At 41.1% G+C, this 21,615-nt stretch overlaps 1 protein-coding gene and 1 pseudogene across 1 annotated transcript in view; one reads left to right on the top strand and one right to left on the bottom strand.

The window, feature by feature from the left end:
* GPR158 (G protein-coupled receptor 158) overlaps positions 1-21,615 on the top strand; it is a 304,244-nt gene that overhangs the window by 161,645 nt on the left and 120,984 nt on the right. The window contains exon 4 of the mRNA XM_064479408.1: positions 1,644-1,867. Coding sequence (XP_064335478.1) covers positions 1,644-1,867 — 224 coding nt within the window. The remainder of the gene's footprint in view (positions 1-1,643; positions 1,868-21,615) is intronic.
* Positions 5,284-10,366, bottom strand: LOC116150512 (GAS2-like protein 1; annotated as a pseudogene).

Here is a 21,615-nt window from a genome sequence, read left to right as displayed (position 1 = left end):
CCCAGTTTTTGTCTATGACATTGTGAAAACTTCTACTTGTTTAGCTTCTTCCTCATTGCAATTCCTAGTCATTACCTTAATTACTCCCAGAGCTCCATGTGGGTTCTTTTTCTCTGACACTGATTCTTCTCTCACACCCCAACCTCATATTATTTCTCACTTATTGCACATTTGTCCTGAAAAATGAGTTGAACCTCAAATTTAACTTATCTCAATCAGGCTTATCATTGCCACTGACTCCCTCCATATCTCACCTCTTTCTTGTAAACTTCTTTATTTTTGGACAGTAGTGCCTTTCCTTAAGGTATCAGTGGATTCCTAATTCCTCTTTGCATCTCCCATATTTGAAGAAGAGAAAGCCAGACACTGTGATTTATATACATTATCTCATTTAAACCGCACAGCAATTCACATTTCATATATAAATAAACTAAGACCCAAAGTGGTCAAGTGAGTTGCCTAAGGTCTCAAATGGGAGCTGTATTAGCTGGATGCTAAAATTCATCTGCTTTTCACTGTGTAACAGAAATGAAGACTCTTAAACAGCAGTATATCCTGGATCAACAAAGAAATATTCAATTATGTTTGCTATCATGTTTATTAAGTAAGGAATGAAGACAAAATACATTTGAGAAAGATTGTGAACCTTCAACAAGAGTTAAAAGTAATAAAGACTTTCTGTGAAACTTTGTGTTATTAAAATACTGTTAACCAGAACAACTCCTTTCCCAAATTCCTCAAAGTTGTGTTATATACTGAACTGTGTGCTTGTGTTATATACTAAATTGGGAAGACATTCACTAATGAATGTCTTTCATGTTGGAAACAGGTTTTTTTTTTTTAAGTATGTGTTGTTTATTGGGTATTTGTAAATGCTAAACTCAACTCAACACTTAAAGAGAATTCTTACCTTTTGGACTTCAGATCTAAGTTTGATAACTAAGACAAAATTAAAGGGACGATCAATAGCAGCAGTTAGTTAATAGTGTGGAAACATCCTATGGGTGTGCAGAGTAGGAAATTACATGATAGCCTGTAAGTATGGATTGTACTCTGGGCAAAGGATGCACCATCATTAGGCAAGTGCACACTGAACAACTGTCGATTAAGTACCATTTTATCCAATTTAGACCTAATGAACTTGGTAGATGAGATCCCTGCTGGATTAAGCTGCAATCAAAGCCTCATTTTGGATTCTGTGCCATCTAGGTCAAGAAGTTCCAAAAGTGTTGTGTATGTTTACTTGCTACAGGAATGACACAACTTTCTTAACCTTCATTCTAGTTAATTCTTTAACAAATATTTATGGAATATGATTTGTGCCATAGGGAGTTTCCATTGGTGAGTGGTAGATAATGATATAAAAGACTTAGAAAACTGTGCCCTGCCTTTAATGAGTTTTGGCTCAATTTTTGCTAATTTTCTTCAATTACTCTGAATGCAATTTCTTTCAAATCAAAAGCATAAAAGAATTTTGTTTGACTCCAGAGGTGAAGCAACTCTCTCCCCTAGCAAAAAGGTTGATGAAAGGTCTTTAATAAGAGGGAAAAAGAATGAAGAGATGAGGATGTGTTTTGACTCTGTACTTAGTCTCATCTCCCTGAGAAGTGCAATGACAATGTGGTTTTATTTGGAACTTTCAGGAAGGGGTCCGGATCACCATTTTGCAGGAAGTGCAAAGGATGTGTCAGAAGAAGCCCATGTCTGCCTACCCTGCAGGGAGGGCTGTCCCTACTGTGCTGATGACAGCCCCTGCTTTGTCCAGGAGGATAAATATTTGCGACTTGCTATCATCTCCTTCCAAGCCCTGTGTATGCTGCTCGACTTCGTTAGCATGCTGGCGGTCTACCATTTTCGCAAAGCAAAGGTAAACCCAGGTACCCTGGTTATGATCTTCCTTTTTATTATGAAGTGACCTCTTCTTTTCTTAAGCTAATAGAATTTTTCCAAAGCCCAGTTGCTTCTCTCTTGAGCAACAATCCTTCTGTAATATGATGGGACTAGAATATGAAAGTTATATTCTTCAGCTTCCTAGCAGAAATAGGGTTTGAAAATATGAAAGTTTATTATAACATGTTCTTCTACAGAATGTTTTTCCCTGTTTAGCCTGAAGCTTGAATATCTCATTGCCTTAAAGGACTCTTTCACAGCATCTCTTTGGCCTCTAGAAGAATTTCTTCTGCCAGTACCCAATATATTGTTAATTTTTTCATATCTAGAAAGATTTATGATAGTTATTATATTTAATTTTTATTTCTCTTAGCCATATTTGAAGACAGTAAATAGACTCAACTCTTTCTAAGCACATTATACTTTGAAGAGTGAATTTATTCATGACCGTGTATTTGGTCTTAACGTCAGTATCCCAGGATCATTGTGAGCCTGTGAAGAGCTCACATGGCTTTTGAGAGAGGCTATCCCTGGGTTCTGTTCTGAGAAATCAAAGAATAGTATAGGGGTTTATAAGCTTCTCAGTCAGAAGCTTATAAATTGGATGAACTGCCGAAATGTTCTGGGCAAAGCTTTCTGAGGAGCTGTCTTCAGTTGGTCACCCAGTTAATTATATGTAGCTAGTGTTGTGTTAGAATTTGTGGTTCTATTGCTTTCAGAAACTTATTTGTGCTGTTGAAAAGAAAAACAAAGCCTCAAGTTTCCCCCTTTTCTGAATTAATATGACCCCTTCATGTCACGTTAGGAAAGTTGTGGAGGTTGGGTTAGATTTTAGAGCTCACTGAAAGTATAAATTGTTTCTATTAAGAAAACAACTCTCTGTGAATGGCATGTATTATAAAGACTCAGATTAACATAAGAAAACACCTCTGTTGAGATTCTAGGATAATGCATCCATTATGTTAGTGTTGTAGACTTTAACAGTTGTTTTAAATAGACAGTTTTATTAACAGAACCATACAATGAACTAGAATCAAGCTTTAATTCAGCAAGAAAGGGCAGACAGGGAAAACTGCTCTTCGTTTAACCAATACTTGTCATTCTTTTGCAACAAAATATATGTTATATGTTAAATCATATATTTAATAAAGTATTAGACAAGTGGAGTGGGGAAATATTTAACCCCTGTTACCTAGATAAAATTAATTGCTTTTTAAAAAGCCTGTCACTGGCAGAGCTGGTAGAATTGAAAGGTCAATTAAATAAACTGCTCTGAAATAACCTCTATATAATGTAATTCATTTACACAATGGGAAACATATAGTTCTTTATGAATTTTAATTGATTTTAAACATTAATGTTTCCTGTGTTAAATGGAGCTAGTAATATATCATGGGTAGAATATTACATTGGATATTAAAAAGCTGAGCTATTTCTTGCTAGACCAATGTCTTAATCTATGGTCAATGTCACTGAACATTTCCAAAGTTACTAACCTTCAGAATTTCTCTGGACCATCATATGAAATGCTGCTTTATAGGGCTATCATGAGAATAGATATCTTTACATGTCATTTGGTGAGATTTCTATAGATGCAAACTAGTTGGAATACATAAATTAGACATTATCTACTTTTAAGATGGTCACCTTTTGAAGAATCAGTTAGTTTTCACAGAATGTGACATAATATAAGGGGGAGATTTTTTAGGAAATAAGTTAATAAAGTAAGTGAAGATAGATCTGATTTATTGAGGAAAGGAAATGTCTGGTGAAACTTTATCTTCTGATTTCAGTTACCAAAAGCAATGGATTAATTGTAAAAAGCAATAAACTATTTCTAGTATAGAGATGCATGTTGAAAGCATGTAGACTTTGGCTTTGCTTTTTAAAGTTTTTATGTGTCTTTGCAACTCTTCTTTGAATGAAGCAGAAACTGATGATCCCTCTTGGAGCAATGTTTATGTTTTCCTCATGAGTTTCCTATTATGTTCCCTTCCCGCTGATAATTAAAAGAAGAAAGCCCACATAATCTATCAGTGTACACCTATTTTGACAAAAGAAAAAAGCTTAGTTGCAATATAGGAAACAACATCATGGATAAGTGTGCAGAATCTGGGGCCAGACTGTTCAGTCTAATTACAAGTACATTAAGTTAAACAAGGTTTACCCATGCCTAAAACACCAACTCTGTAGTTGTTGAGTACCAACAATCATTGGTCGAAGGTTAGTTTAACATTTTATCATTTTAAACAACACAAACTAGATTCCATTATATTTTGGGATAATGCTTGTGATAAAGCACCACAAAGAGTAAATTAAATTTTACCCCTCATAAACATTTAGAGAAATAATTATATATATTTGTCTTGTGCTCTGGGTTAAAGATTAAATCTGTCATTAAACTGTGAGTGGTTTTGAGCCCAGAAAGTTCTTCTAAAACAGCAGCAATTTTTAAAACGGTATTTTAAAGATTCTGAATATTAAAATATTTGGAAAATTATTTCTGTGTTTTTACCAAACATTATGACAAGTCACATCTTTTTCTATTAGCTATTCTGAAGAGAGAGAATGGTTTCTTACACCTTAATAATATCAAGTGTTGGTACAATTTACTTTGGAGTGAAAATTTCAGAGAGACAATATACTGGAAAAAACAGCAGTTTATTCCACTTCTGAAAATAATCTTTTGCTTGATTTGTTCTTAGAAAATTTTAACATGTTCTGTTTGAGCTTAGTGGTTTGGAAAAAATAGTGATAATCATTTTTTAAAGTGAACAAACTGAAGTTTGTATTTTCCCTCTCAGTCCTGTAATAGTTCTTTTTTTAAAATAGAAATTAATTGACAAGTGATTTTATAACTGCCCATTTTTGGTTTGGAAAATCAGGTGTTTTAATGTAGAGTGTGGCTGTTTTTTAAAATGAAATTCTACTAGGCTAATTATGATGTCTAATGCCTATTTTGGTCAAAAGGGGGAGGTATATTACTTTTTTATTGTATAAAATACGCATAACATAAAATTTACCGTTTTTACCATCTTTAGCGTGTAATTAAGTGGCATTAAGTACCTTCCCATCATTGTGCAACCATGACCACTGTTCATTTGCAGAACTTTTTCATCATCCCAAACCAAACTCTGTAACCATTAAATAGCTCCCTAGTCCCCTAAGCCCTGGTAACCTTTATTCTACTTTCTGTCTCTACAAATTTGTCTTTTCAGAGTACCTCAAATTAGTGGAATTACACACCTTTTTTTTTTTTTTTTTTTTTTTTTTTTTTTGCTGAAACAAAACTTTACTGTCAGGCTCTGCAGGGCCACTAGGACCTCAAGAGAGGTCCTCACTGGGCTGGCCCAGCCTCCTCTAAGTTATTCAATAATATTAGTAATTAAATATCAATGCTCATCCCCCAACCGGAATGTACAACAGAGGTCTCATTATGCCTTGTGGTCCCACGGGGTCTGGTCCCATGAGGTCTGGTCCCCAAGAGGCAGGGGAGGGGGCTCCCTGATGCAGAGGGGTTAAGGCCACAAAGGAAAAGGAGAAGGAATGGAGGGCTGGGGTCAGCTGGGCTGGTCCCTCATATCCAGAAATCTGTCTCTACCTTAAGTTGACTGAGTGCAGGGCATGCCAGGACCCAGACTCCATGAGTTCAGATGGGTGGTGGGGGCCCCTCGGTGTGGGGATGTGTGAGGGTTTTTGGTCTGGCTGTGTGTCCGTCCGGCCTCGTGCCCAGGTCCTTGGGGCCTCTGGGCCGGCCAGGGGTCCACCAGGTGCATCTGGTGGGCCCCCTGCACCAGGGCAGGGGCTGCCTTCATCAGAAGAACTGGACAGGGCTGGGCCTCAGGGCCTGGGCAGCCCGTTGGCCATCCTGCCAGAGTACCCCAGTTGGCCACACTTGCTACCCAGGATGCTGAGGGACGAAGAGGAGACGCTGGAAGAACAGTAGGCTGAGTCAGGAGCTTGAGGGTCTGGGGCCCGAACCGGGTCAGGGGCTGGTCCAGTGGGGGTCCCGCCAGCAGCAGCGTCAAGGGCTCGGGCGTTGGCCAGGAACTCCTCTTCCAGGCGCCGGAAGAGTGGCTGCTCCTGCTTTGGGTCAAGCTGCAGCGGGGTGTGGAAGACACTGGCTGGGGTGGTGCTCAACTCTGGACTGGGGCTGGGGGCCCGGGGAGGCCGGAGGGCTGCAGGGCTGTGGGCACAGGGAGTCTGGGGGCTGCTCCTGCCCGAGCCCCCACTGCCCCTGCCCTGTGGCACCCACGAGCGCTGCCCGTCTCGGTCCCAACGCACCAGCAGCACAGCCTGCTCCTCGGGGCTGTGGCTCCGGGCCCGCCAGGCAGGGCCGGGGGCCAACAGCTGGCCTCCCCTGCCTCCTGGGGCCCCATGAGGCCGCCCCCGATCCAGCCGGCCTCGGGATTGGCTGTGCGGGGAAGGTGGCCGTCTCATCGAAGCAGGGGTGCCTGTGGTCACCCGCTCACTGGGCCGCTCCCGCTGGGGGCCAGTGCCTGAGTCTTCACTGCGGGGGCAAAGGAGGCCGCCACTCTGGGCTGATGAGGCTGTAGAATCGCTGTCCCCGGAGTAGCGGCTGGAGCGGGGATTGGGGAGGGCGGGCAGCTGGTCCCGGGTCCTGAGTGGGGTCTCGGGCCCCTCCTTTGAGCTGCGTAAGCTAATAGGTGTCACCTCGGGGCGGGAGCCCCGGTGCTCAGCCGCTGGAGCTGGGCTACCAGCTCGGGGACTGGGGTAGGCGACACCCGCTGCGGGGAGAAGGTGCCGGCCTTCAGCTGGGGCGGGCGGTGGGCCGTGGAGGAGCAGCGGCAGGAGTCATGCTTGTCCACGTAGTGCTCCAGCGTGTCCCAGCCGCCGCCCACACGCACTATCACGTGGCTCCTCAGCACCCGCACAAAGATGAGCAGGCTGGAGCCCCCCACGCGGTACTTCCCTCCGAGGCTTTGATCGTGGGAAACTGGTCTGGGCAGGTGCAGCGGCCCATGAGCTCCCTCGCCAACTCGTCGAAGTTGCTCAGGTCGCTGGGCGTCATGCGGGGCCCCGTGCAGGAGCCCCAGGGGTGGCGGAGGTCTCTGCGGTGTCCTCCCCAGTAGTTGGGGGGTTAGGGGCCGGGGGCGCTTCGCGGAGCTCCCGCGGAGTCTCCTGCTTGAACTGCACGAGCCGAGGGGCCAGCAGGCAGAGGCGGGCTCCACGCCGCGCCGCCTCCAGCAGACGCAGCACCACGCTTTTCTCGTTCCTATCACTGGGTCCTCCGTCTCGAACATGAGCACTTCGGGCACACCCAGCTCCGCTCGGCACCAGCCGATGAAGGTGGCCACGTTGTCTCGGGCCATGAAGGAGCCGGGAACCACGCTGTGTGCCTGGAAGGCCACACCGAGGGGCGGGCGGGCAGCGGCCATCGCGGGCGGCCTCGGTGACAGCGTTGGCATGCTGGCACAGGGTGGTGCCTGTGGCCAGCCCCGTCAGGAAGCCGTCGCCACCATTGGGCAGACCCAGGCCGTACAAGGCGTTGAGCCACTTGGCCAGGTCCTCCTTCATGGCCTCCACGTAGGCCTCACTCGAGCGGAACAGCCGCACACTCTTGGCCGCCGAGCCTCCGATGCCCGCGGCCGGGCTGGAGCCTGGCGGGCTGCCAGAGGGAGGCGCCTACCGAGCCACTGCCGATTCGGTCCCACCATTTGTTCTTTTGTGTTTGGTTTATTTCACCTAGCATAGTGTTTTAAAGGTTTATCTATTGTGTAGCATGCGTCATAACTTTATTTCTTTTAATTGATGGATAATATTCCATTGTGCGTGGTTACCTCATTTTGTTTATTGAAGGACTTTAGGTTTGTTTCCACCTTTCGATTATTGTAAACAATGCTATTGTGAACATTGGTGTATGAGCATTTGGTTGAGATCCCAATTTCAGTTATTTGGATATAACCTAGGAGTATAATTGCTGAATCACACAGTCATTCTGTGTTTAACTTTTTGAGGAACAACCCAACTGTTTTCCACAGAAGCCAAACCATTTGATATTTTCACCAACAAATTCATGAGGGTTCCAATTCCTTCACATCCTCACCAACACTTGTGATTTTCTGCTTTTGTTTTTTTATCATAGTCATCCTAATGAATGTGAAGTGGTGTTACATTGTGGTCTTGATTTGCATTTTCCTAAAGATTGGTGGCAGTTGAGCATCTTTTCATGTACTTATTGATAATCTTCTTTGCAGAAATGTCTATTCAAGTCTTTTGCTCACTTTTGAGTTGGTTGTTTGTTCATTGCTGAGCCATAGGAGTTCTTTATATATTCTGAGTATGAGTCACTTATCCCATTTTTTCCCATCCTATGGGTTTTTTTCACTCTTTTGACAGTGTCCTTTGATGCCCCAAAGTTTTTAATTTTGAAAAAGTCCAGTTTACCTACGTTTTCTTTTGTTGGCTGTACTTTTGTTATCATATCTGAGAAATCATTCCCAAAGCCAATGTCCTGAAGCTTTCCTGTTATGTTTTCTTCTAGGAGTTTTATAGTTTTAGGCCTTACATTAGACTTTGATCTGTTTTGAGTTAATTTGGGCCCAAGTTCATTCTTTTGCATGTGGATACCTAGTTTTCCCAGCACTATTTGTTGAAGAGAATATGTCTTTCCACTGTGTGGTCTTGTCACCCTTATCAGAGATCATCTGACAGTATACATGAGGGTTTAGTTCTGGGCTCTGTATTCTGTTCCATTGGTCTGTGCCTTTCTTACTACAAGATAAATGGGTTGGGGTATATTTCAATTACATAACTGACAACTTAGAAACTTTTGGATTGGCTTCGTAAATTATGTTGGATTATTTTATACATTTATTTCATGAACAAGATGTTTATCAGAGCACTGTGTTAAAAAGGGTCCCAAGGCAGCAAGCATTTCTTCTGAAAAGTGATTGGTATTGGCTAACTCAGTAGCCGTACGTCCAATTAACAGGAAGACTAATGACATATGTACCACATATTTGCCACTCCTTGGCTGGGAATTTCAGGCTCGGGGACAAATGAAGAAAGAAAAGCTACTTATGCAGGATGTTGGAGGGTGTCTGTGATAAGTGTGGCCATGAAACTGTTTGGTTTACGGATAGCCTACTTCCTAAAAAGTTATATCAAAATTCAGCATTTCCACAGGCGATGAACTGCTCTATCTATCCAAGATATAATGGATTTACTAGGAGTTATTCCGTTGCATAATTTACTAGCCAGTTCTCAAGTAGTTTGAACTTGACACAGTCTGAAGTGTATTTTGACAGGTGCTTTCCCCTAAATATTTACAGGCAAGTGTATTTCAAATAAACTGTAATGCTTTCAACTCTTATTCATTTTTACTTTTCTTCTAACAAATACGTGTGGTATATATTGATAAAAGTGCCAGAAGAAATCTGATCTTAAAAAATTATGGCCTTTATCCCAGCGTACAACATACATCCCCCAATGTATTTTGTTAACAAGAAAATATGTTATGAGCTCTGAGTAGAGCTTTGCCTCCCAGCTCAAGTTTAGATTTTCAGATCTTTTCTTCCTCTTGTTACTGTGGAAGTTAATTTAACTCATTTGTAGATCACCTTTCCTTAAAGCTGCTTCTACTAGCAACAAAGAATGTCTAGTTTTCTGGTCAATAAGCTTTTAAATTGTAAAAGGTGAGCTTTAGGACTAAGGCTAACATTTAAACAAAGCAAAATTATAAGGCAAGTTGGAAAAATGTGTTTTGATGTGATATAATGGTAAAGAACTAACATTCTTACTCTAAAAACAGACAAAATTCTCTTATGAATCAATAATAGAAAAATATCCAATAGAAAAATAAGCAAATAATATTCACCAGCAATTTATAAAACAACGACATAAAAATACATTTTCTATACCTGTGAGTAATTACAAAATGCAAATTAAAACAATGACATATACTTTCATAACAATAATAATTCTCTGTGTTGGTGAAGATTTTGGGAATTAGGTTCTCCCATACATTGCTGATGGTTGTATAAATTGGTAGAAACTTTTGGATGAGGTTTGGCATTATGTGCAATAAACTTAAGAGTGCAAAGTAGTTTCAATTCTAGATGTCTGTACTAAGGAAGTCATAGACGTGCACAAGGACTTAGAAATATATTCATTATGTGTGTGTGTATGTTTATCATAGCACTATTTATGGTACAAACAAACTAGGAACAATTATATATTCCAAATTGGGTTAAGTCATGCGTGCATTTAAATACATAGCCCATAAAAGTGATCTTGTAGCATACTAAATGATGGGAGAAAATGGTTTTAATATAGTTATCTAATTAACCTTCACCAGAATATTTCCCACATTTACTGAAGTTCTAGCACTCTGTTTTTTAATCTTTCCCTTTCACCTTTTCTTCTCATTCCATCCCTCTCTGCCTTCCATTCCTTCTTTCCATTCATCATCCATCTGCTGAGCATCTACCAAGTGCTTGGAAGTATCACTCATGCTGGGAACGCAGTGATGAACAGGACAAAGGAGGTCTGTGCCCTGAAGAAGTTGATATTCCACTGTGGGGCTGGTAGAGATAGGTAGTAAAAAAAAAAAAAATGGTAATGTATCAGGTGGCTAGTAAGTGCTGTGATCAAAATTAAATAGTAAAAAAATGATTGGCTGTGACTCAGGAGTTAAAGTCTTATGGCCACCATGTAAGTTACTATTATCGTCATTTTATTTTTGAATAAACCAAAGCATAGAGAGTTTAAGAAACGCATCCATTGTTACCTGGGGGATGTAGGATTAACGGTTCGGGTCTGTTTGCTTTAGTAACTCATTATCGCTGTTAACCACTGTGCTGTGCTCTCTGTCATTTGGTTACAATGCAATTTTATCTTAAATTCTAAAAAGTGGACCTCGCCAACCCTGGCCCCATTGCAGTAATCCAGGTTCTAGGCCAGCATACTTTCTTCTTTTCTTTTCATACCCTTATACCTCATCAAAACTTTACATGTCCTGTGCTTCATTCTTGTTAGCTGCCTACTAGTTAACTGAATACATGCATGGTACCATTTAAATGCGTTATCCTTTCCTTGTCTCTGTTCATTTGTGCTACTACACAGTTTTGCATTTTAATGGCATCCCTAAATGACTTATCCCAAGGAGCATCTCAACGTGCAATGGTTGGGGGGGGGGATGTATGAACGTCAGGGTAGTGTAAAGTAAATATGGGGAGAAGCAGGAAGGTGGAGAAAAACATTACAGCTGGAGAGATTTCCTTCTTTCTGTGCTTATTAAGAAACATCATTTAAATAAGTTCCTGCTCCATCTGGGCAGCAGTGCTCATTATGAATTATGAACAATGAGAGCGATTGTGATGCCTTCAAAGCCATAAAACGCTTACCGATCACCTAAGCTCCGTTCCTCTTCTGAGGCACTGACATTTACTTATGCTTATGTGAAGGGTAAAGCCAGTTACATATTAAGTATGCTAAAAATTACTGTACTAGTATACTGAATTGCTTGCTAGTTGAAAAATATTACAAAAGACCAATCTGTCTTTTCTAAACTCCTTATATCTTCATTTTTAAACCCCATTCAAATATCATGTAAGCAAAGTACTTTGCACAATTAGAAATTAATGCCTCTATTAACTATTTATTCATGAACATTTAGCTAGATTCACAGTGGTGATTTTGATACTGGCTTGCCCACGAGAGACTCCCAATCTAATGGGGAAATGAATATAAGGAAATAGAAAGTAGATAGAAACGTGTTCTGCAGTATGTTGACTGCTTGGCAAGGCAGTAGGAATAGTGATTAAGGTCACAGACTCTGAAGTCCGTTTATGTGGGTGCCTCTCCTGGCCTCATACAAAAGAGCTCTTAAACCTTAAGTTAAGTTCCCAGCCTCTCTTTGTCTCAGTTTCCTTTTCTGTCATATGGATATAATAATAATAATAAATCTAATAATAATGAAACTCATAACAAAAAAGCTTACAGGGTTGTAGTAAAGATTAAAATATGTGGAATGCTAATAAATTTATTACAATCAATGGCCTGTGGAAAGTATACAATAAATGCTGGCTATGAATAGGGATTTGTACAGAATATGATAGCATAAAATATGAGTGGTTAACAGTGCTATGGGAAGACTTCAAAGAAGAAGTGACGTGTGAGAAGAATCTTGAAAGATGAAATTTCACTGGTCAGACTGTCAGGAGGTCAGAGGGACAGGCGAGGCAGAGAGACAGACATAAACATGAAGATGTCAGAGAGCCGGTGACACATTCAGGGAAACTGAAATATTTCAGTATGAATCCTGAAAAGCCCAGCTAAGCATTTTGGACTTTATCCTATGGGCACTTGAGATAAATTGTTGAGCTGGCAGAAGTTGTTAGACATATGGGTCTGGCACCAGAGAAGTAAATTTGTAAGGCATGCATTCATTCATTCAGTATTTTTTGAGGCTGTACTAAGTTCCCAGGCATTGTTTATGGATAGTGAACAAAACAGGTATCATCTGTGACTCTCTGATCAGAGTTCATAATCTTGGCGGCGTAAAGATAAGTGAGTAAGTAAAGTAATAAATTCCAGTGTGTTAAGTGCCATGAAGGAAAGTAACAGTAACATGAGGAAGGATAATACACCAGAGAGAATAATGGGATGGGGAGACTCTACCAGATGAGCTGTTTAGGAGGACTTCTCTGAGGCAGTGTCGTTTCATCTGAGGTGTCAAGGATAACCAGGAGGTGGGGAACAGGGACAGAAGAGTATTCCAGGAAGAGGTGCCGAAGTGTGAGAAGTCATGGAGTGTCTGGGAACTTCAGGACCAGCATGGATGGCGAATGGTAGCAAAGTGATGCGAGCTGAGTTCAGAGAGAGCCAGTCCTTTGGAGTTCTAGCAGCCAGAGTGAAAAGTTTTCTTTTATTTGAAGTGCAGACAGAAGCCATAGAAGTATTTGAAGCAGAGGGATAAATGATCTCATGTAGGTATGAAACTAATTTCTCTAGCTGCTCTGCAGAGAATAGCTTAGTAAGGGACAATGTAAAAGTGAGGGAAATGGTAAGAGGTCTGCTGAATTAGTCTAGGGGAGGAACAGTGGTGGCAGAGGCATGGAGAGTGGCTGAATTTGGGAAACATGAGGAGGTGGAACTGACAGGACGTGCTGATGAATTTGTTGTGAGAGGTGAAGAAAAAAGAAAAATCAGATTTGATCCCTTCAGGGTTGTAGCTTGAGGAACTGGGTGAAAAGTGGGTGCCACCTACTAAAATTAAGAAAATGTAGTTTGAAACACTGGAGAGAGAGTGGGTTGAAGGGCAGAGGAAAGGAAAATCAGGAGTTCCACTTTGGACATGAGTTCAACGATGGTTGCCAGTTTAACACATAAAAAACAGGATGCCCAAGTAAATTTGAATTTGAGATGAAGTCTGTGACAAGTATTGCATGCTGATACTAAAACATTATTTTGTGTTTATACGCATTATTTATCTGGCAGCCCTGGTGGTTAACCCACCTGTGAGAAGTCAACGTGGAGATGTCAGATGGGCAGTTAGATGTGTGAGCTGGCAGCTGACTGCAGGAGTTTAGTCTCCGTCTATAAACTAAGAGTTATAAACAGTGAGACACAGAAACTTAAAGCTGTGAAAATGAGATTACCCACTTAGGAAATGTACAAAGAAGAAATAGAAGAGAATGCTCAGGATTGAACCTCTTCAGCAGTTTGAGGAAAAGTAAAAATGCAAGAACCCTTTTTGAATACTTGAAGAGTAGCCAAAGGAAATAGGGAGATGCCAAATCACAGTCATATTACAGAATCCAAAAGAGGATGGATGGTATTTAAAAGGAGAGTGGCCAGCCATGGGGAAAACTGCAAAGTGATAGACTAACAATGAGGAGGGGAAGTATGCGGTGGATTTGGCAACACGGAGGTCACTGACAACCTCTGCAGTGCGCCTTTAAGTGATGATGGAGGAGGCAGAGAAAGCGTGTATATCCACAACTTCTAAGAATTTTATTTGGGAAGGGAACAGAGAAATAGTGTTGGTTAGACAGTGAGAGCTAAAGCCAAGACGAATTCTGATTTTTCTAGGGGAGTGTTTACGGTAAGAAAAGAAGACATTGGAAACAACATCTTGGGAATAGATACAAGAAACAGAAGGAGGAAAGTGGACAGAGGAGTGAGAGATCTGAGCCATTCCCAGTAGAGAAGTTTTATAGGAGCAGAGAGGGACTCAAAAGATGGTAGCAGATAATACAGAGCAATGAAGGAAAACGAAGCCTAGAATAGTTCATTGCTATACCCATGTCACACTATTTTAATTCTTATACTTTTACTGGGACCTAAGTGTTTGGTAGCTCGTAGTCTTAATCTTTAAAATCTTTTGGATATTTTTAGTCTCAGCTCTTCCATATTTAACATCGAGGGAAAGCTTGTCAAACTCAATGCAAAATCCTATTGAGATTTTGACTGAGATTGCATTTAATAGTTAGTATAAGAACAATTGTCTAGTTATATAGAAAAATACAGTATTAGGTCACTAACACCATTTGCAATAAATCCCAGATGAAAATAACTCTGTGGATTTTATGATTATGAAGTTTCTGAAAATTTTTACCCGAGCAGTTTCGGAGAAGTCAGATTATGGTGGACTCAGAGATGGGTTGGTAATAGAAAAGTAGAGAAAATAAATATACAGCATTCTTTCAAGAAGCTTGGTTCTCAGGTAAGATAGAAAGAGGCTATGACTAAATGGCCAAAGGGGAGACTCAGGGTTAAGGGAGTTTTGTCTTGGAAAATGGGAACATATTTATAAACTACTAGAGAAAGGAGAGAAGAGCAGGTGGAAAATACAGGGAATCGTGGAACATGGTCCCGTGAGAACAGAAGGGAATAGGATCCTGAGTACCGGTGGTGGAGATACTCATTTGAGCAGAAGGTCTCAATTGCATCTAAGGCTAGAGAAATGGTGATGCTGATGAGGAAGATGTCAGTAATTTGGGGTTCAGGCAATGCAGCTGAAAAATTTTAGCTTAAATATTCTGTTTGAGATTTGGAATAAAGTCATTTACTGAGTATTCTCGAGTAGAGTAGGGTAGAGAGTTGAGAGGACTGTGGCAAGTTTGGCATAGCCATCACAGGGGAAGGGAAGGACAAGTCCAAGTGCACATTAAAGGACTGCTGAGAGCCCAGATCAAAGTGGAAAGCACAGATGTTTCTCTGAAGTTCTCTGAAAGGAAGAAAGCTGACAAGCTACAAGGCATTGGCGTAGTAGTTATGTTAACTGCATGGTTATCATTCAAGGAACTACACATATTTAGCAAGTGGCATCTTGCTTTATGTACATTTGTTTTTTCTAAAGTAGAGTTGCAAAATTCTCACTCTCCAAGTTTTTTAGTACATTTACAGCACTAATATTTGTGACCATTCATTAATTTTAGAGAAATCCCCAGGAGGGAGAGAAATAACAGGAATTAGCATCTTCAGTTACAAATGGAGAAAAAATGCCTAAAGATTCTCCTGAGGTCATAATGCAAACCACTCTTTACTCACAATTAAGTGAACAACATCTTCCAAATTCAATGAAAAGAGTGTGTTTTATGAGACGTTAGTGGGAGCATTATATTTGTGTGGTGTCTGGGGCCATCTTTCTCTTAGGAGCTCAGTATCTAGTTATAGTCAGGCCTATCCCAGTTAAAAATGAAGTCAGGAAGATTTATTTTGTGAGTTTTATTTCTTAATGCAGTGGGGATCAGCAAACTATGACCTGCTGAATGTTATGGAAAAAAATCAGAAGAAGAAAATTATTTCATGTCACATGGAAGTTAAGTTGAATTCACATTTCAATCTCCATAAACAAAGTTTTATTGGAATACAGCCACACTCACGTATCTACATGTTGTCTCTGGCTGATTTCACACTATGGTGGCAGAACTGAGTAGCTCTGATGGAGATGGTATGGTTTGGGAAGGCTGAAATATTCACTTTCTGGCCCTTTACTGAAGAAGTTGGCTGTCACTTAAAATATAGCACCTGCCTGGTCCAGTTGCCATCTCCATGTCACCATCTCTCAGCACCTTGCTCACTGGTGCTGCATACTCCAGGGCTGTTTGTCCTTTCATAAGGAACACTTTTTTCTTTTATTGAAGGGTAGTTGATTCACAGTGTTGTATCAGTTTCTGCCGTATAGCTTGGTAATTCAGTTATACATATATATATATTCTTTTTCATTACAGGTTATTATAATATATTGAATATGTTCCCTGTGCTATACATTAGGATTCATAAGGAACTTTTAAACACTAAAAAGCCAAGACCCAAATGGGTGAATGGACAGTGCTGGAATTTCACATGCAGGTCAGGATGCCTGGATACATTTAGACTGAAAGGTTACCCTGGCATCCTTTAATTCCACTATGCAGTCACTTCTGTCAGCTACAAAGGTGATTCTAATTTGGAGCATCTGCCAGTTTCTTGACCTGTTGTTCTCTTGGTGACATACAGGTCCTTCAGATCCCAAACTTAAAACTTCAAAACAGTCTTCCCAGGCAGGGTTGAGCAAGGAGACAGGGCAATCAGGCCTCAATCTGCATTTCAAACATAGCTGCTTAGAACCCAAGTCCATTGCCTGGTTCTAAGTTCTGGGGGCCTGGAGAAGCATGGCTTGGCTGCCTTGGATCATAATGTTCAATTTTATTTAAAATTTTGCTTTACTGAAACAAAATTTCATTTGGGCCATGAGCACTTGGCCCACTACTAATTGGTATTCAGTTTAGCTTTGTCAGTACCTTGGAAGGTGGGTCTTGCTCAGCTGGAGGGCAGTGCATGTCTCCCATGCTTGCCTGGATCAGCGCTCCTCAAACCAGAGGTCAGGAGCCATCCTTTGAGGGGCCTCAGGGCTCATTTGTCCCACCTTCCTTGTACATATGCCTACAGTACTTCCTTCCATTTGGCTTTCCCTGTTCACCCAGGTAGACTCACAGGGCTCTCAGGGACAGGACAGGAAACCATGGCAGGGAATTAGACATTTTTTCTTTCTGTTGGAGATGGTTAGGGATGAGCTATCATGGAGCCAAGACTCTTCCATGTCTATAAAAGTCATGTTCTTCTTCATACACCTATACATATGTCACCTGGCTTTCTAGGGGCAGAAGGTGAACCTGTTCTTGGTAGGTTTTCCTGTCTGCAATATTTCAAAATGATGAATTTCTTTTGGGCTTCACTGCAATATTGGATCTGAACTCTTCCTCCAGATTTCCCCTCTTGGCTTTCCACACAGATCGGGGAAGGGAAATGGACTGAATGCTCCCTGAGCATGTCAGCCTCAGCCACCATCTTCAGGCTGGGCCCAACTCTGTGTAACCTTGAGGGGTGGGGTTAGGCTGTCTTAAGAAAAGACACTCTTGACTGCACCTTGAGCGGGGTTCCTTTGCAATAGCCAGTAAGAGAGAAGACAGGGCCTCTCAATCTACACCTTCATTGACTGACTTGCTAGTTGATGTTTGCAGAAGAAAAGCATGGGTTTCCATTTTCCCTTTTAATTATCCATAATTGCACCCTACCAACAGCGCCTAAGAAATACATCTGACAGGGAGACATTCATTTCATTTGGAAGAAAGCCGAGTTGACATGAGAAAAAGTAGAAGTTCAAGAGAAGTAGGATTCTCATTGATCGCTTTTCTCTTCCTTCTTTTGCTTTGCAAAGTCTGTGAGGCTTAAATTATCTTTATAATGCTAATTAGCAAAGTGACGATTTCTTATTTATTACAGATCCCAGAAACGTGTAGAACTTTTGAGAAATTAAAATGTCTCTAAAGCTTGTTTACCCATTCTAATGACTTCCCAGTTTACTTTATTATTTCTCCATAAAAATTACTGAATTTAAGTATAATACTGCTTTATAATACTGCTGAGGGCCCAAAAGGGTATATGTTATTTTCTGTTTCAGAATAAAACACTCAGATAGGATCATTTTTGACATTTCAGTAATGCAGGCAATTTTTAGCTCTAGGACCCAAATTTAAAATAGATTAGAAGTAAGATTCATAGTCTAATTTCTAAAACATTTGGCCTCATTTTCCTTATGAAAAATAGGAAGGATCAGGAAGCAAAGTGAATAATCATAGCAGAGAAGCTTAAAATAAATAACAAAGGCCTTGACCTCTATTGGCCAACAGCAGGAGAAATGTAGTAACTATTTTGGGAGCTCTTAGCTTCTATATTGACTGTTTACTCCCCTTTTATCTTTGAGCTCCTGCACTCTTTTGTCTCTAGAATTTGTTCTTCTTCCTCAACTTTAACCCCTCAGCTCAGCACACACGAATGCTTCACTGAAGCTGTGGTTCTGCTGCTCTGGCCTGGCCACCTGCTTCCATCTCCACACCTGATTCAGTTGGTCACTAGCAAAGCCTGTGCCGGCGATGCCACGATAACCAGTTTTTCTGCTTTTGGCTCCTGTGACTTGGAGTTTGCCCTTTCTGCTTTGGAATCCATTGCACAATTCTCCTCCTGACTGCTAGGCCCCGGCTGGCCTGTTCAGATACTGTTATTAGATGCTTACCGCGGGTGGGTGACTATTATTTCCAATAAAGTCTCATGTGCTTGGGTTGGATGGGGGTCACTTAAATCTATTAGGCAATCGATTTCTGAATCCCCCGTGCAGCCTTTTAAAATTTGGATAAACATACCCCTTCTCAGATCTTAGGAATAAGCTTCTTGGAATGGGGTCTTCATGCACATACAATTTTTTAAATTGTCACAGGTGTTTCTAGCATACCTCTAGGGTTGGAAACTGTTGGCTTACAACCTTGAAAATTATTCATCATGTCCTCTTCTATGGCCGGTGTAAAACCTAAAAACAATTTTTCTCATCTGGGGAAGCAGAAGTGAGACTTTTCTTTATTAGTCTTGTGCTTTCAACAATCACATAGACACAAAGAATTTTGGAAATCATAGTTAATCTGCATTCTTGGCTTGCGTGGGTCAGGGAGAAATAAAACCACAGGGAGGTGTATTCCTGGAGGCAGTGACTTTCAGGGACAATGGAGCACTGTGGAGGGAGAGGGGGCCATTTGAACTGTTCTAGATTCACTAGGTGAAATGAAATTCCTGAGCTGTTTACCCCAGGCCACGAAACAGCTGAAGGAAAATTTATTTTTAAATGTCTGAGAATGTAGAGAGGGCACAAACATGAAGTTTGATTTCTAGAAGAAATCAAATATGGAGGGAAGCCCTTGATTCATCTGCTCTGGCTGTCAGCAGCGTGAAGTGGCTGAGACAGTAAAAGCTACCCAAACTAGAATGGAGGTTTAGGATTTTTTTTTTTTCTTTGACACAGATAAGCAAACAGAGAAATGCTGGCCTGAAAGTGAATGAGCAGTTAGACACAACAACAAATGAACCCACAATGCAGAAAGCAAACAGTGGTGGCTCACCAGTGAGGTAAATACGGGAAATAAGCTGAAAGACGTGACTGCATGAGACGGATGGAACACAAAGAGACAGCAGATGAGAATCACATATAAACAACAGAGGCAGCTGGAGTTCAGCTGAACCCTAGACCCTCTCTTTTCCTGTTACCTCTGCCTAAAGGACCTCGGGCATTTCCTCTGCACTCCGGACCCATAGTCCCAACTGCCTAATCGATATTTCTGCTTATGTCTCAATACATCACTACACTTAAAACCAACTCTGGATCTTCCTCTGCCAAACCTAAACCTCTCCCACTCCTTCCTGACACCACCATCCATCAGAGGCAAAGAGTATGTTAGAATCACAGCGTCATCTTTGACACTTTCTTTTCCCTCGTCCCCCGTAGCCAGCCCATCACAAATTCCTGTCAGGTCGTGCCTAAAATGGATTCACTTTTCTCCATCTCTGCTGCCACCATCCTGGTCCAAGATACCGTCATCTCTTCCCCAGATTGTGAAACTGTCCTCCTGCATTCATCCAAGTACTCCATCAACATCTCTACCTGGCAGCCAGAGAGATCTTTTCTAAATGCAGTTTAAACATTCTTCTAAAATCAGTCGTTTTCCTCAGAAACCCTCTGATGGCCTTTCACTGCTATAGGGTAGAGAACAAAATCCTAAACCATCCTTTTAAGTACCAGCATGACTGACGTTGACTATCTTTACAACTTTAACACTGACTTCTCTCCCATTCTTTTGGTACTTCAGCCATACCTTTCAGTCACTCGAGGAGACGTGGTCCCCAGGGACTAGGTACCTGTGGTTCCTCTACTTGGAACACTATTACTTTTCTCTCTCCATCGCCACCCACTTACACAGCTCCGTTTCCTTCTTCCCATCTTTCAGACCTCAGTCATCCATCACTCTCAAGAAAGCCTCTCCCAAGTTCTCACTCTTCGTCAGATTCCTTTTCTATATGCTATTGCAGTTCCAAGTAGTCTTCCTATAGCACAGTTCTTCCCAGCCTGGGCACTATTCATATCCTGCTCTAGATAGTCCTCCATTGTGGGGAGCTGTCCTGTGCCTTGTAAGTAGCCCTCCTGACTTCCACCCACTGGATGCAAGTTGTAACAATTAAAAAATGTCTCCAGACATTGTCAAATACCCTCTGTGGGGCAAAGTTACCCCCTTTGGAAACCAAAGGTTTAGAGCATCTACTTCTACTTCAGACTGTGATGTATGTCTTCCCTAAAAAATTGAATACTTCATGAGAGCAGGAACTCTGTAGTGTGTGTGTGTGTGTGTGTGTGTGTGTTTTGAATGAAAGATGTAAAAAACAAAACAAAACAAAACAAAAACCAGAGGGGAATAATGTTACTATGTGATTCTAGTCTCCAAAGTTCATTCTTTTTTGTCCAGAAGGAAATTTGAGAATTCTATCCATAATATTATTGAATTTCAAATCAGCATAATCTTGAAGTAGAATTCACTAGAGACCATTAGTCATGGGGTATATGCTTCCATGACTGGCAATCTCCAGATCACTAAGCTTCTTGAGGAAGAAGCTCAACTTCTCTATATCTAAACACGCATCCTAAAAATCATATGCATTCTTCATGTAGCTATGTGACAACTTGATATTATTAACTATTTGGGGGGAAACTACACTGACAACATAGCTAATATTTAGGCTTGAAATGGAGTACAAAGCCTTTCTTAGATGTAACAGGAATGTAGTCTATGCCTTCTGTGAGGTTTCCTAGCAGCTCCAAGTAGCTGATGAAAAAGGTAGACATAAACACACTAACAATGAGTGAAAAAGTAGGTAGGAGTGGGTATACAAAGGGAGTTCTAAATGGAAACATCAGGAATGCCTTTCCAGAAAAGGCAATATTTGAACTGCTTTGAAAGATGAGTAAGAATTTTCTAGGTAAAAGAACAACTTCTGCAGAGTTCTTGGGATTAAAAAGAGCACAGTGGAACACACAGCCTGTGGTCTATGGGGTGTTTGAGATGGAGCTGGAAAGGTTGGAAGAGGTTATAACGTGAAGAGCTAAGGGCTGAGATAAGGAATTTGGATTTATTTATAGCAAACCACCCTAAGTGTTTAAAAAAGGAAATTATATGGTTGCATTTGTATTTTACAGAAATCTCCCTTGCTGAATGCGGAGGATAACCTAGAATGTGTGAGACTGCAAGTTTCAAGACCGATTAGGGATCAGTTATACTCGTTTCCAGGAGGAACGAAGACAAGTATAACTTATACAGTGATACTAGGGGTGGAAGAATGGGAATGATTTCCAAAGATGAGTAGGAAGTAGAAATGACATGGTATTGGCAGTAGTGACAA

This window comes from Camelus dromedarius, chromosome 26, assembly GCF_036321535.1.
Source record: "Camelus dromedarius isolate mCamDro1 chromosome 26, mCamDro1.pat, whole genome shotgun sequence".
Classification (NCBI taxonomy): Eukaryota; Metazoa; Chordata; class Mammalia; order Artiodactyla; family Camelidae; genus Camelus; species Camelus dromedarius.
This window is presented reverse-complemented; position numbering and strand designations above follow the sequence as displayed.